This window comes from Ochlerotatus camptorhynchus, unplaced genomic scaffold (assembly GCF_037179485.1).
Source record: "Ochlerotatus camptorhynchus isolate MF236.1 unplaced genomic scaffold, CSIRO-AGI_Acam_v1.1 ptg000094l, whole genome shotgun sequence".
NCBI lineage: Eukaryota > Metazoa > Arthropoda > Insecta > Diptera > Culicidae > Ochlerotatus > Ochlerotatus camptorhynchus.
In genome coordinates, this window is record NW_027040584.1 from 2038242 (window position 1) to 2054349 (window position 16108).

Consider the following 16108-nt stretch of genomic DNA (forward strand, 5'->3'; position numbering starts at 1 on the left):
CTAGCAAGTTGTTCATCGAACAAGCATTTAACGGTCAATTTAAAAGTATCGTAGTTGGTAGTACCGCCACCTGTGGCGCGCATAGTCAGTTCCCTTGCGTTTGACGTTTATACACTATCGCCATCTGTTCAGCGTACTACCCACCACAGTGTACTCAACAGATGGCGGTAATGTTTTAGCGACGATGTTTTACAGTGAGAAATATTCAATGTGTTATGTCTGTTTGTCTGTGGCTAAATACTTGAATAATTAAATATTCGTTTCGTGTGAAAAATTGGGTCGATTTGACCTCTCGAAAATTGCTCGATATTGAGGTCTATCTCCGCATCATCCAGTACCTACTATAGCTATGCGACGTTTTCGTCCGTCAATTTGAACGACCGACTTCCAGCGAAATTATATCACTACCATACTGTTCCCGAGACAGGAGAGGACTACAATTACTGACACAATTCCCGGAACCATTCCTTCTTGTTTAGGCTCATTTTGGGCCTTCTTCTAGCATTTCAGCAAACTCCCGGAGCCAACCTTCGCACCAATTCCCCAAAAGAGTTCCAACAAAATGATTGTCCAAATAAGCTTGCAACACTTGAACAAACCCGTACCCAACCCATTCAAACCCCTTACGCTAATATTACCTAATAGATGTACTCTTCTAACACTTCGCTCACTCGCTCAGTCCGGGATAACTGAGCTTCTCTAGAACCCCTCATCCTCCTCACCGCACCCCTACACATTCTGCTCTCCGTCCTCATCCTGCTCGTTCAACAGCAGAGGACTGTTGTCGCCAATCACACCGGAAGCTCCACCGCCCGGTGGCAGCCCAGTACCCGGAGTCGTCGGGGCTGACTTGGAGATCCAACTGCACCGGCTTCGTCCTCGACCCAGAAGCCCAGCCGCCGCAGCACTGGCAATCGCTGACGGACTCCGCAGTGAACGGTGTCCCGTTGGTGCGCTGTTTTGATTGGAGGCAATCGGGATGTACATGGCTTTGCGTCCACCACTGGAACTGCCACTGCTGCCACCCAAGGCCGAACCCTGCGACGGGACTTTGGAGAAGAACTTCTTCTTGCTGATCAGGGAGGATGGTCGTCGCAGGTGACTCGTTGGAGGTGCCGTGGCCGTACTGCTCGGGTTGCTACTGTTGTTGTTGTTGATGGAATTGTTGGAGGCACCGATTCCCGTCGGAGGAAGTTGTGGATTGATGATGATGATGCCTTCGCTAGTGCTGTTGTTCGCACTGATGTTCTGCAGCTGCCGGATCTGCTCGAGTAGTTCACGAACCTCGACCGTCGGGCTTGTGGCCCGAGGTGGCGAGTCCGGAGTTCCCAGGTTTGCCAAACTGGACACGTTTGAGCCCGTGTTGGATCCGATGTAGGAATTCCGAAGGCCTTCGAACTTCTTCGCCAGCTCGATGTTGATCGGCGAGTCTTCGCTGTTCGCCATGAAACCGGAGGAAGGCTGCTGGTGTGCGTGGAACTGCGCTTGCTTCTGCTGCTGCTGCAGGATCTGGCAGCACGTTTCCAGGCTTCGTCGCAGGGCGTTCAGATCCTGGTACTCGCTTTCCGAGTTGGCTGGAATCGTAATCGAGATTCCGCCGATCGATCCGCACGAGCTGTAGATGTTGGCGTTGGTCAGGCTGTTTCTGTGCGTGGTTGCATTAGGATTTGCAGTGCTGCCAGCTGCACTGCTGTTGATGGTGTTGGACTGTTCGCTGGGTGCTTGCTGCACCGCAGCATCTAGACTGCCTTCGAGGGAATTGTTCCGGCTTGATTGAACCGTTGAGGCAGCGTGATGCTGCGAGTAGATCAGTCCTATGGGGTTGGACCCTTCGCTGGCAACACTGTTGTTGTTGTTGGTGCTGTTATGTACACTGAAACGGTAGTGATCGCTCTGCGATCCGGACATGTGTGCCGAGCTTCCGGATTGTTCACTTGCATCGCATGCACTGCGTCCTTCCCCGCTGCCGGTGCCTGGATTGCTGTTGTTGTTGAACTGGGTGCTTTCGGATGATCTCATGACCAATCCATGACTACCCATAAATCCTCCAACCACTCCGTAGTAGTTTGAATTTGGAACCGAGTTTGGTCGATGCCCGGAGCCTATTCCTTCCAGGGTACAAGCTTGCTGCGAGGCAGACCTGGGCATTCCCAGGTAGTTGCGGGTCGTCATCGACATGTCCGGACTTGCCGCCCGCGAGTAAGGCGGTGGAATCAACGTGTTCGCCTCGTTAGCCGTACAGATGAAGCTGGAACTAAGCGAATCCACAGTACTGGTCCCGGATAGAGATCCCACCGGTCGGACGATGTAGTTCCGGAAGTACTGCACCATCAGGTAGTTGGCACCGCCCCCATTTCCACCCTTTCCAGTGTCTCCGGTGTAGCTGAACACCAGCGGGTATAGGTCCGGCTTTGAGGTTACCTGCAAAGAAGAAAAAGGGATTACTGGATGATTTCAAGGAATGAAGATTCACTGGTTGATTACCTCCGTGTACGGTGGCGGTGCGTGAATGTGGAACGAATTGCACCGACTGTACTGGGGTGGGGCGTAGCACGACCCGGCCGAGTCACCCTCCGACTGGGAATGGTGCCCCGGGGAGCCCCAGCCGCACAGCTGGCGGCGTTTCTTCCACAGGGAACAGGCACAGAGCAGGGCCAGCACGATGGCCAGTATGAAGCACCAAAAGTACCAATGGTTGAACAGGAACAGATTCAGTACGTGGTCCGTCGCCGGGGTCGGTGTCCGGGGGGCGCTCGGAGGGGCATACAGGTAGCAGCAGCCCTGGGCGCAGCATTCCTTCGGTGGGTGGCAGCGATGGCCACCGTCGCAGAAACGCGCAGCCACCTAGATGGGCGAGAAAAGCAGCAGCAGCATGAGAATTGACGTCGTCGTCCAGCGGTTGTAGGTGAACAGGGGGCAACGGGATTGCCGGAGGTTGCGAAATAGATACAACTAATAACCATTTTGTAGCAATAACTATTAGGTAGGTACGTGTGTAGATCAATCAAGGACTGTGGTGGGGAAGCTTGGGGGTGCAGAGTGCAGTAAAGTGTTTTGGTGCAGCAGTCGGTATTTATGCAAAAGGGGGTGGCAGAGAGAGAGAGAGAGAGAGAGAGAGAGAGTAGTAAAGCCAAAATACACAAGGCAACACATGGTGAAAATGGTGAAATCAGAGATCGGCGGCGGGGCGGTGGTCGTAGTGGTGCAGTCAGTGTGCAGTGCAGTGCAGTGTAGTTTGGTGCTGGTGGCGTCATCCTGCCAGGTGTTGGTGAGTTGCAGTTATGGAGAACGAAACGAGATACTCGGCCCCGAAAGAGGTGCAACCGTATACATCTATATAGTGGCGAACCGATGAGCTACAAAGTGCATAATAATAATAATAAAGGAAAATAATCGTCTTCTGTGGGGTGTTGGTGGCGATGGTGGTGTGCGGTTGCATGATGGGAGAGGAAGTGAGATGCGGCTTCGACCTTTGATGATGATGATTTCCGCTCAAATACGGTACGGCTGAATGGCTCAAGGTCGAGTGGTTGATTGCGATGGGGATGTGGAAATGAAGATATTTAAGAAACAAAGGATACTGGCTATGTGGTGCTTTTGTGGGTCGGTTTTCTCTACAAGAGGGTTCTTAAGAAGAAGGCAATGTACTAACCATATTGTTTTAGAAGAAATTCATGTAACTTCAAATTCGTTAATTGCATTGAGAATGAAGCCATTGATGGTTAAAAATTGATTTAATATTCCTTTGGTGAGTATGCACAGTTATCTCAAAATTGAGCGTAGAGCTGCCCTTAAATTTATGGAAAACAGCACAGTTTTAAAAGATAGATTTCTCAATTTTTGACTTTTTTTTCTCATAATACATTTAACAGTCGGTAAAAAGTTAGAGCTATTTTATAAAAACGCCTTTAATAATAAAAAAAAAACACACATTTTGTTGAAATACAATTACCCACCTTTTTGAAATTTTGCTCATTTGTATTCATGATACACATATTTCATATTCGCCTAATTTTACTAAAATTCGTTCACTACGAAAAAAGTTGAAAATCGAGCTTATGAGAAAGTTAGAATATGCTGATATGCGTAAGTTCCTTGAACATCTCATCGAGAGTTTCTTGAACTACCCGTGGAAAATTACTTTAATTTCCCTTACGAAGTTCCTTTACCATCCCGTAGGAAGATCCTTGATCCCATCGAAAGTTCCTCCTTGAACTTCCTGCCGGACGATCCTTAAACATTCAACCGGCTGTTCATTTATCTCCCTATCGGAAGTTTCTTGAATTTCCTGTCGAGAGTTCCTTTAACTACCCATTGAATGTTTCCAGAACCTCCCGTAGGAAGTTCTCTGAGTTTTCCGCCGAAAGTTCTTTGAACTTCTCGTCGAGAGTTCCTTGCTCTATCCGCAGGAAGACCTATGAATATTACATAGGAAGATCCTTAAAAATTACCTTTGGAAGATCCTTGAATTTCCCGTCAGAGGTTCCTTTAATTTTCCGTCAGAGGTTCCTTGAATTTTCCGTCTATAGCTCTTTGAACTTCCCATCAAAAGTTCCTTAAACTTTCCGTAGGAAGTTTTTTGAACTTCAAGTTGAAAGATCCTTTAATTTCCCATCCAGTTCTTGAACTACCCATCAGAAGTTCCTAGATCATTCCTTGAACTTCCCGTTGAAAACTCGTTGAACTTCTCGTCAAAAGTTCCTTGCACTACCCGTCGAAACTTCCTCCAACGGAAAAGTAAAGGAATTTTCTATGGGAAATTCAAGTACTTCCCGTAGAAAGATCCTTGAATTTCCCGTCGAAAGATCCTTGAAATTCCAGCCAGGGGTTCCTTGAATTCATTGAGTTTTCCATCGAAAGTTTCTCGAATTCCCCGTCGTAAGTTTATTGAACTTCATGTCGAAAAATCCTTGAACTACTCGTTGAAAATTTACAGAACATCTCGTAGGAAAATTCTTAAATTTGCCATCGGAAGATCCTTGAATTTCCTTTAGGAAGATCGTTGAGTTTCCCATCGGAAAAACCATGAATTTCTCAGTTTCGTGAATTTCCTGTCAATAGTTTCGTGATTTTCCCATCGAAGGTTCTTTAAATTTTGCGTCGGAAGTTCCTTGAATTTTCCGTCGTAAGTTCCTTGACCTTCTCATCGAGAGTGTCTATAACTACTCGTAGAAAGATACTTTAAATTTCCTTACGAAGTTCATTTTCCATCCCGTAGGAAGATCCTTCAGAAGTTCCTCCATCTTCCTGCCAGACGATCCTTTAACATCCCACCGGCTGCTTCTTCATCTCCCTATCGAAAGTTCCTTGAACTTTCTGTCGAGAGTTCCTTTAAGTACCCGTTGAATGTTCCCAGAACCTCCCGTCGTAAGTTCCTTGAACTACCGGTTGAAAATTCCTTGATCTTTCCGCAGGAATATCCATGAATTTTCCATAGGAAGATCCCTAAAATTACCATCGGAAGATCGTTGAATTATCCTTTGGAAGTTCCTTGAATTTTCCGTTGGAGCTTTCTTGAATTTCTCAGGAACTTCCCATCAAAAGTTCCTTAAATTCCCGTTGGAAGTTTTTTGACCTTAAGTTGAAAGATCCTTGAATTTCCCATCCGAAGTTTTTGAACTACCCATCAGAAGTTCCCTGAACATTCCGTCAAACGTTTCTTGTACATTCAGTTGAAAACTCGTTGAACTTCTCGTTCTTTGCACTACCCGTCGAAACTTCCTACAACGGAAAAGTAAAGGAATTTCGTATGGAAAATTCAAGGATTTTCCTACGGGAACTTTAAAGAACTGTTCAAGCTGTATTTCTCGTAGAAAGATCCTTGAATTTTCCGTCAAAAGTTCATTGAGCTTTTCATCGAAAGTTTCTCGAATTCCCCGTCGTAAGTTTATAAGTCGAAAGTTCCTTGAACTACTCGTTGAAAGTTCCCAGAACATCCCGTAGGAAAAAACCTAAAATTTCCCATTAGAATATCCTTGAATTTCTTTTAGGAAGATCCTTGAATTTCTCATTGGTAGATCCTTGAATTTTTTGCCAAGAGTTCCTTGAATTTCCTGTCAGCAGTTTCGTGATTTTCCCGTCAGAGGTTCTTTAAATTTTGCGTCGGAAGTTCTTTGAGTTTTCCGTTGAAAGTTCCTTGAATTTACCGTCGTAAGTTCCTTGAACTTCCCATCGAAAGCTACTTAAGTTTCCTTACAAGAGTAATTTTCCTGTCAAAGGTTCTTTAAATTTCCCATCGGAAGTTCTTTGAGTTTTCCGTTAAAAGATCCATGGACTTCCCGACGCAAGTTCCTTGAACTTCCCAAAGGCAGCTGCTTGAGTTTCCCTTCAAGAGTTTTTTTTTAACTTCCCGTCAGCAGTTTCTTGATTTTCCAGTCAGAGGATCCTTTAATTTCCCATCGAAAGATCCTTGAATTTCATGTCAGAAGTTTGCCATCGAAAGTTCTTCGAGCTTTCCGCCAAAAGTTCCTTGAATTTCCCATCGTAAGTTCCTTTAACTTATCATCGAGAGTTTCTTGAACTACCCGTAGAAAATTACTTTAAATTCCCTAAGGAAGTTGCTTTACCATCCCGTAGGAAGATCCTTGATCCCATCGGAAGATCCTCCAGAAGTTCCTTGAACTTCCTGCCGGACGTTCCTTAAATATCCCACCGGCTGTTCCTTCATCTCCCTATCGGAAGTACCTTGAACTTCCCGTCGAGATTTCCTTTAACTACCCATTCAATGTTCCTAAAACCTCCCGTCGGAATATCCTTGAATTTCCCATTGGAGATCCTTGATTTTCCTACCAGAGGTCCATTGAATTTCCCGTAGGAAGATCCGTGAATTTTCCATAGGAAGATCCTTGAATTTCCCTTTGGAAGTTCGTTGAATTTTCCGTTAGAGGTTTCTTGAATTTCCCGTCTATAGCTCCTTGAACTTCCCATCTAAAGTTCCGTAAACTTTCCGTAGAAAATTTTTTGAACTTCAAGTTGAAAGATCGTTGAATTTCCCATCCGAAGTTCTTGAACTACCCATCAGAAGTTCCTTGAACATTCTGTCAAACGTTCCTAGTTGAGCTCGTTTAACTTCTCGTCCAAATTTCCTTGCACTACCCGTCGAAACTTCCTCCAACGGAAAAGTAAAGAAATTCCCTTTGGGAAATTCAAAAATTTTCCTACCGGAAGTTTAAACAACTGTTCAAGCTTTACTTCCCGTAGAAAGATCCTTGAATTTCCAGTCGAAAGATCCTTGATGTTCCAGCCAGGGGTTCCTTGAATTTTCCGTCGAAAATTTATTGGGCTTTACATCAAAAGTTTCTTGAATTCCCCGTCGTAAGTTCCTTGAACTACTCGTTTAAAGTTCCTTGATATATCCACAGTAAGAACCATGAATTTTCCAAAGGAAGATCCTTAAAATTATTATCGGAAGTTCGTTGAATTTCCCGTCAGAGGTTCTTTGAATTTTCCGTTGGAGGGTTCTTGAATTTCCCGTCTATAACTCCTTGAACTTCCCATCGAAAGTTCCTTAAACCTTAAACCCGTAGGATGTGTTTTGAACTTCAAGTTGAAAGATGCTTGAATTCCCATCCAAAGTTCTTGAACTATCCATCAGAAGTTCCTTGAACATTCCGTCAAACGTCAAACGTTTCTTGAACTTTCCGTTGAAAGCTCATTGAACTTCTCGTGAAAAGTTCCTTGCACTACCAGTTGAAACTTCCTCCAACGGAAAAGTAAAGAAATTTCCTATGGGAAATTCAATGATTTTCCTACGGGAAGTTTAAAGAACTGTTCAAGCTGTACTTCCCGTAGAAAGTTCCTTTAATTTCCTTTTGAAAGTTCATTGAGCTTTCCATCGAATGTTTCTTGAATTCCCCGTCGTAAGTTTATTGAACTTCCTGTTGAAAGTTCCTAGAACTTGTCGTTGAAAGTTCCCAGAACATTCCGTAGGAAAATCCTTAAATATCCCATCGGAAAATCTTTGAATTTCCTTTCGGAAGATCTTTGAATTTCTCATCGGTAGATCCTTGAATTTTTTGCCAAGAGTTCCTTGAATTTCCTGTCAGCAGTTTCGTGATTATCCCGTCAGAGGTTCTTTAAATTTTGCGTCGGAAGTTCTTTGAGTTTTCCGTTGAAAGTTCCTTGAATTTCCCGTCGTAAGTTCCTTTAACTTCCCATCGATAGCTACTTAAGTTTCCCTACAAGAGTTCCTTGAGCTTTCCGTCAACAGATTATTGATTTTCCAGTTGAAGGTTCCATGAATTACCCGTCGGTAGATTCTTGAATTTCTCATCGAAAGATCCTTGAATTTCCTGTCAGAAGTTTCTAGAATTTCTCCCGTCTGAGGTTCCTTGAATTTGTCATCGAAAGTTCTTTGAGCTTTCTGCCAAAAGCTACTTGAATTACCCGTCGTAAGTTGCTTGAATTTCTCATCGAGAGTTCCTTGAACTACCCATCAAAAGTTACGGAAGATCCTTGAATTTGTCGTCAAAAGTACCTTGAACATCCCACCAAACGTTCCTTAAATATCCCACCGGCTGTCCCTTCATCTTCCTCATCGGAAATTCCATGCACATCTCACCAGTAGTTCCTTAAACCTCCCGACGAAAGCTTCATGAGCATCCCATGGTCAGATCGTTGAGTTTCCTTTCAAGAGTTTCTTGAACTTCCCATCAGCAGTTTCATGATGTTCCAGCCAGAGATTCCTTGAATTTCCCGTTGAAAGTTCTTTCCCTCGAAAGTTTCTTGAACATCCCGTAGTAAATTTCGTGAACTTCCCGCCAAGAGTTCCTTTAACTACCCATTGAATGTTCCCAGAAGATCCTTGAATTTCCCATCGAAAGATCTATGAATTTCTGGTCAATAGCTCCTTGAATTTGCCATCGGTAGATCTATGTATTTCACGTCAAGAGTTCTTTGAATTTCCCGTCTGGAGTTTCTTGATTTTCCCGTCAGAGGTTTATTGAATTTCCCGTTGGAATTTCCTTGAATTTCCCGTCGTAAGTTCCCCGTAAGTTTGTCGAGAGTTCTTTGAACTACCCGTTGAGAGTTCCTTGATCTTCTCGTAGGAATTCTCGTTGAATTTAACATCGGAACTTCCGATGGGGGAAGATTAAGGAACATCCGCCGGGATATTTAAGTAACGTCCGGTGGGAGGTTCAAGGTACTTTTGACGACAAATTCATGGATCTTCCATAACTTTCAACGGGTAGTTCAAGGAACTCTCGATGAAAAGTTTAAGCAACTTAGGACGGAAAATTCAAGTAACTTTTGGTGGAAAGCTCAAAGAACATTCGATGACAAATTCAAGAAACCTCTTTCAAGGAATCTCTGACGGGAAATTCTTTAAACTTCAAGGAACTTTATACGAGAAGTTCAAAGAGCTTTCGACGGAAAGTTCAAGGAACATTTGACGGAAAGTTCAATGAACTTCCGACGGGTAGTTCATGAACTTCTCACGGGAAATTCAAAGGTCTTTCACCGGGAAGTTAAAAAAACTTCCTACGGAATGTTCAAGGAACTTTCTACAGAAATGTTAAGGAACTTTCGATGGGAAGTTCAAGGAGCAATCGAATTTAAGAAACCTCCGACGGAAAATTCAACGAAAGTCCGATGGTAAGTTCAAGTATCTTTCGATGGAAAATTCATGGATCTTCCTACGAGAAGATCAAAGAGCCTTCAACTGGTAGTTCAAGAAACTCTCGACAAAAAGTTCAATAAACTTACGATGGGAAATTCCAAGAAATTCTAACGTGAAATAAAATAAACTTCTGATGGGAAAATCAAGAAACTCCTGACGGGAAATTATTATTATTATTATTATTTATTATTATTATTCATGGAACTCTTGACGCAAAATTCAGAGATCTACCGATAGCAAATTCAAGGACCTATTGTCGGGAAATTCATAGATCTTCCTATGGGAAATTCAATGGGTAGTTAAAGGAACTCTCGGCAACCTTCCCGTCGAGAGTTCCTTCAACTACCCATTGCTTGTTCCCAGAAACTCTCGTCGGAAGATCCTTGAATTTCTCGTCAATAGCTCCTTGAATTTTCCATGGGTAGATCTATGAATTACACGTCAGGAGTTGCTTGATTTTGCCGTCAGAGGTTTATTGAATTTCCCTTTGGAATTTCTTTGAATTTCCCGTCGTAGGTTTCTCGAACTTTTTGTCAAGAGTTCTTTGAGCTACCTGTTGAGAGTTCCTTGATCTTCTCGTAGGAAGATTCTTGAATTTCCCGTCGATTGCTCCTTGAGCTTCCCATCGAAAGTTACTTAACATTCCAATAGAAAGTTCCTTGTCATTTCTTTTCTAAAAATACTCATATTGAAGGGTATTTGACAGTATTTCTATCCTTTTCTGAAACCGGAAGCCGCCATCTTATATTTCAAAATGGCGTCGGACATTGATATTCGACATCTACATGTCATCTAAAAAAATCCATATTATTGGATATTTGACAGTTTTTTCTGGAGAGGAGAGAGGCCGCCATCTTGCATTAAAAAATGGCGTCAGACATTAATTGTAGTACTTGTTCCGAAAATACCCATATTGTAGGGTATTTGGCAGCTTTTCCGAATTTGAGAGCCACCATCTTGGACATCGATTTTCGGTCTCTAGACGTCATCCCGATTCCGAGAATACCCATATTGAAGGGTATTTTGCAGTATTTCTAACTTTTTCTGAAATCGGCAGCCTCCATCTTTGATTTCAAGATGGTGTCGTAAATCGATTTACTGGTTTAAGACGTCATCTCGATTCCGAAAATATCCATATTCCATCCATATTGGTCTTGATCCACTGAACAACTTCGCCGAAGAAAGCAACTTCCTAGATGGCAAGGATTTCAAGATATCACACAAACAAGGGCATCATTAATTCCGAACTTCTGTCCACCAACCTTAGGTCTTGATCCACTGAACAACTTCGCCGAAGACAGTAACCTTCTATTTGTCCAGGATCGTGAGATATTCCATGTGGGTCCCTATTAGGTCAAATACCATATGCTACGTGTACTCCATTTACGTGATTCCCTCGCGTAAACGGAATCATTCCAACGTAAATGGTATTCGTGTAGACTGAGTTCGCGTTATTCGGGAGAAGAGTGTATTACGAAGTTCAAGTGGTAGTAAACGTCATTTTAACTGCTCGAATGAAGTGGTTAATTAATCACATTGTCGAGTAGTGTTGGGATGACCTTCTACCAGCGAGTTTAAGAATTTGTGCTTTCAGAGATTTAGTTCCGTTTTACGGATTAATTCCAAGCAGAAGGAATTCAAATACCAGAAAACAAATTTTAAGATTGTCAATGCACACTTTGTTTTTTGTAGCATTCATCCAATTTTCATACTGGTGGTAGAACCATATAGGTAACTCTAAGACCAGAAGGTCCCGAAGAAACGTGCTCAACTTTTTGGCTCAGCTCTAGTACTCTCTTCCGTCCCAAGCTAATCGATGCACCCCTCGAAACATAGGAAAATCCACGAACCCCTCATTTTATCTGGCAAACTTTCATAGCGAATCGAAACAAACATAGTGTAGTACTAGAATTTCGACTAGAATAGGTTACGTTAATCGATTTGCTTGGGACCATTAGGCTAGTCAAGTAGTGAGCCAATTTAAAATCGTTAGTTTACACCGGTTGGTAGAACTCTACGGTAGTCTCCGGACGGATTTTTTTTTTTCATAAGATCCATGTGAAGCACTAAAATTCCGATTTGTCAAGTTTAGCATAAATAAGACCCTATTTTCTTGAGGTTTTTATTCCACGAAAAAATTCAAGTGGTAGGAAACGTAATTTTAAACTGCTCGAATGATATGCTTAATTCAACAAAAATGGAGCTTTTGTTGATGAAGTTCCATCAAACTTGTTTTGTGACGCCTAATTTTAGGACTGCGGTACTCGTAGAAAAATTACAACCCAAGCTGACAACGATGCAAGGGGGGTGACAAACAATATTGACATTGAATTTTAGTATATATGCTTTCATGAATTTGAATGACACGGAAATTAAACTGATGACAACGGACAACATGCGGGTTTGTTGGTGATGATGATGATGATTGAAAAACTGCTCTTCACTGCAGCAGTCCAAACTTGTCACATTCCAAAGGGAAAATTTACCCTTTTCTCTATCAATCAAATCGAAAAACAAGCAAATAGTGCATCAAAAACCGTGGCGGCGGTGTCGGTGACAGAGAAGAACGAAAACAAACGAAACGAAACGAAACATCCAAATCAGGTGACACTTGATTGATGCGGGAAATTGATCGGAGGACGAAAAACTGATGTTCTATTTACGACTGAATCTTTTCTGTGCATTTGGAGATTAATTTTGGCCGCCTTCCGCTACTCGCTTTCCTCCCGAAGCAAAGCGAAACTTTTCCCGTTTTGTTTATGTGGTTTATTTTAATCTACTCCTCAGATCTCGACTCTGCTTTTTTCTTCTTTCTCCTCTCTCTCTTTGTTCGAGGAAATGTCCTTGTGTTTTGGTTCCGCTATTAACTGTTACTTCCGCGGTACCTCCAAGTCAGTTCTGTTTTCATTTAGCAGGCGACTTTCTGCAGCGGCGCACATTTTTCCTTTTAGTCACTCACACACACTCACACGGACAGGGTCGTCACCACGAGGAGCGAACTATAAATACGATGACGGCAAGGATGGGGTGGCAATTTTCACACAGCGAGCGTCCACCGAATTGACGTCTGTCGGACGACACACCACAATTTCTTCCTCAGCAGGCCTTGCACTGATTCTATCCCCCACCAAGTTGATGGCTGAGATTATTATTTTTCGTCACACCACCATCGCCACCAGCACCACTAGCACCAGTTTCTGCACCATCCGAGCTCATCACCACGCAGGATATGGCCTTCTCACTTCTTTTTTTTTTGTTGTTGTTGTTGTGTGCACTTTGTTTTTCTTTGTTTTTCCTCTCGAGCAAGGGATGGGAAAATGGCTTTATTCAGCAGCTTTTGCCTGTGACGAGGCGAGCACTCGACGAGTTGGAGAGTTCTTCTTTCGCTGTTCGATGCGATATCCTTCGAATGTTTTAGCGCTGATTCGAGAGAAATCGACAGATTGGTTTCAGATTACAGAACAATTTAACTGTTTAACATTGTGGAATGGGTGGAACTTTAGACACGAGCTTCAGGACGGATGGAACGGAAAAATTAGAAATTCAGTGTTGCCAGACGGTTCCGAAATATTTCACATAGCAGCCACCCGAGATGTGTAAGATTAGATAAAGATATTCAGAATTTATATAATGTATAAGACTCTTAAAATACGATTATAATCTTTCCAGCAGTCCGCTCCATGTAAATGATAAGAAAGAATAAGATTTTTGGCTGGTTGTCAATAGATTAATAACTTTTATTAACAATGAGTCTTAAGTCAATTACAATTAATTACAGTGTTCAGTCTAATTGTGTTTTTTTTTTGCAAATTGAAATGAAGTGTTTTTTCACGGAATATTTAATATCTGGCTGTACTGTTACGCGCACGCATTGTTTTTAAGGCCGGCGCACAATAGATACGTTTTCAGGTTTTTTGACAGTTAGCCCATGCATTATCTGTCAAAAAACCCGAAAACGTATCTATTGTGCGCCGGCCTTTACTGTTGTTGATATTCGAAAAATTTCTGTGAGTTCAAGCGAGTCCTGGCATATTATGGAAAAAGTAGCCAGGAAAATGGCTGTTAATTAATTTAAATGACCTAAATTTGATCAATTCCGGAAATGAATTTAATGAAAGCGCAAAGCACGACCACATTGTTTACGCAGAACTACGAGAATATTTTTGCTGCTCCATTTAAAACTATACATATATTATGAACAAGGGGTGAGACATCTTTACTCTGAGTTGCTTTTTTGCAGTGAGTTACTCGCGAGTAACTCACTGTATCTCAAAATTTAGTCGACCTTCATTGATTTTTTTGTCTGGTTACTCCGTTTATCCCTTTCACATATTAGACGTAAGTCTTGTTTGTAAACAAAATAGAATTGTTCGGCTATTGAAACGATGTGAATTCCAGATTTTGTTCAGAAAATGGCTTGAACGATGCTGGAAAAGTTTCGAAAGGGGGCGCATTGGCATGGATTTTCATCTGCTTCTCTATGTCGATTGGCTGCTGTTGCTGCTGTTATTGTTTTGGAAGTGCTTTTTGTTTGTATTTCCCAAAATGTTCCGTTTCAAAACGTTGAATGTGAATTAACTGTAGGTAGGTGGACAAATGCGATTTGTTCTCGTAAAATAACCACAGGAATCGTTTTCAGATGTCCACCGAGGAGAACGTGAAATCGTTGTGGAAAATCACTGGCATACATGGGAAATATCTTCCCTGTTGGATAAAAACCGATTAACATCCGATTCCCAATTCCAGCTCCGAAGGAAACGCTGCCAACCACTACCGCAGAATGTTCAGCCAGAGCATCCACACAGTCGACACTGCTGAAGTCGAAGAGGAGAAAGACGATGAAGACACAGTTGCCAAATGTTTCCGGTGAGTACGATCCTCATCCGGACATCAAACCCATCATCGATCTACCCGACGAAATCGAAGTGAAAGCCGGTGAAGAAGACGAAGAACAAATGTTCTGCGTTCGCTCCAAGCTACTGCAGATGGTCCAGAAAGAGTGGAAGGAAAGGGTTCTTGGCGATCTGAAGATTCTCAAGAGTAAATCCGATCCAACCAAGTACAGGATCGTCGGTATAGATTTTGCTGACGAGAAACCGGGGAACGAAATATGCTCCGAATATAATGAATAATAGTTTAAAAACGGAGACTTCCTTCGACGGCCGCAGCAGAATTTCGGTGGTGTATCGCAGCTAACGGCCCATTTCACGATCGCAGTTTCATCTAGCGGCAGGCTGTTGAGCGATGGGAACGGGATCACTTCGACGAGTATCGGAGGACGGCGGAGTTCGTATAATTTGCCGGATCTGGAGTATTTGGTCAGGCGGATCGAGTTCTTCTACCACATCAAGTCGGTTGTTTGTTGATGTTTTGCCTGACAGCAGCTTTTCGGCTTTGCACCTAAAGCCCTACAGTAAAAGTATGGACGTCTGTCAAAAGTTGTTCCAATCGAACCGTCAAAATGCACCGCTTTGCTCGATTGGAACAGCTTTTTTTCAGTTTTGTGGTGACAGTCGTCCATACTTTTACTGTAGGGCTTTATTTGCACCTTCATATGTTGCTGTGATGTGAAAAGTGAGAATGCAAATGACAGTGATCTTGCTCACTGAGCAATGTGAGTTACTCGAGGTGCCTCAAAAGCAACTCTAAAATTGATCATGATTAGGAGCTGTCTTACCCCTTGATTATGAATTTGTAGCAGAATAAATGGTTTAGAAATTTAACTCCAAAATGAACAATTAATTAATTTTTTTTTTAACTTAAGTGGTTGTTCAATAAATCCTCACATTCAGATTCAATTTTAGAAATTAGAAAATCAGTTCCGTCATAAATTCACATGTTTGGAAACTTATGTTAATCATGGCAAATCAACTTTATAAATTAAGGTGTACCTGACATTACAAATCTTTATGTTGCAGAACTATGACAGACAAGTGGCTTTCAACTAAAACTTATTTAACTTATTTATTTGACATTTTTACCTAGAGGATGAGTTCTTAAGGGGGTTAGATCATAGAGGTAACTCTAAGACAAGAAGGTCCCGAAATAACGTACTCAACTTTTTGGCTCAGCTCTGGTACTCGCTTCGGTCCCAAGGTAAACGATTCACCCCTCGAAACATAGGAAAAACCAATAACCCCTCATTGTATCTGTCAAACTTTCAAAGCGAATCAAAACAAACATTGTGTAGCACTAGAATTTCGACTAGAATGGAGTAAGTTAATCGTTTGCTTGGGACCAATAGGCTAGTCAAGTAGTCAGCCAATTTAAAATCGTTAGTTTCGTATTGATTGTTGGTAAGATTTTGATAAGTCTTTAGTGGGAATGACACTGATGAAGACTGCACATTGTAGTCGTTATTCGTATCTGCCATGGATACCAAAATTAATTAAGTGGAATTAAATGAAAGATAACCTTTTGACGTAGGACTACGTCTTTAATTTCTATACTGAAGGTCACATTAAAAAATCAAAATGCAAACATTTAACG

General features: G+C 42.4%; 1 protein-coding gene across 3 annotated transcripts in view; it reads right to left on the bottom strand.

Annotated features, from left to right (window-relative positions):
- LOC135698687 (rho GTPase-activating protein gacZ) overlaps positions 1-16108 on the bottom strand; it is a 32568-nt gene continuing 16460 nt past the window's right edge. For 2 of the 3 annotated variants that reach the window (XM_065218766.1, XM_065218765.1), the window contains exons 2-4: positions 12283-13039; positions 2485-2844; positions 1-2421 (exon numbers count right to left, since the gene is read on the bottom strand). In XM_065218766.1, the coding sequence (XP_065074838.1) occupies positions 730-2421; positions 2485-2844; positions 12283-12303 (2073 nt within the window). In that variant the 5' untranslated portion in view covers positions 12304-13039 and the 3' untranslated portion in view covers positions 1-729. The remainder of the gene's footprint in view (positions 2422-2484; positions 2845-12282; positions 13040-16108) is intronic. The other variant, XM_065218764.1, reaches the window with a different exon arrangement.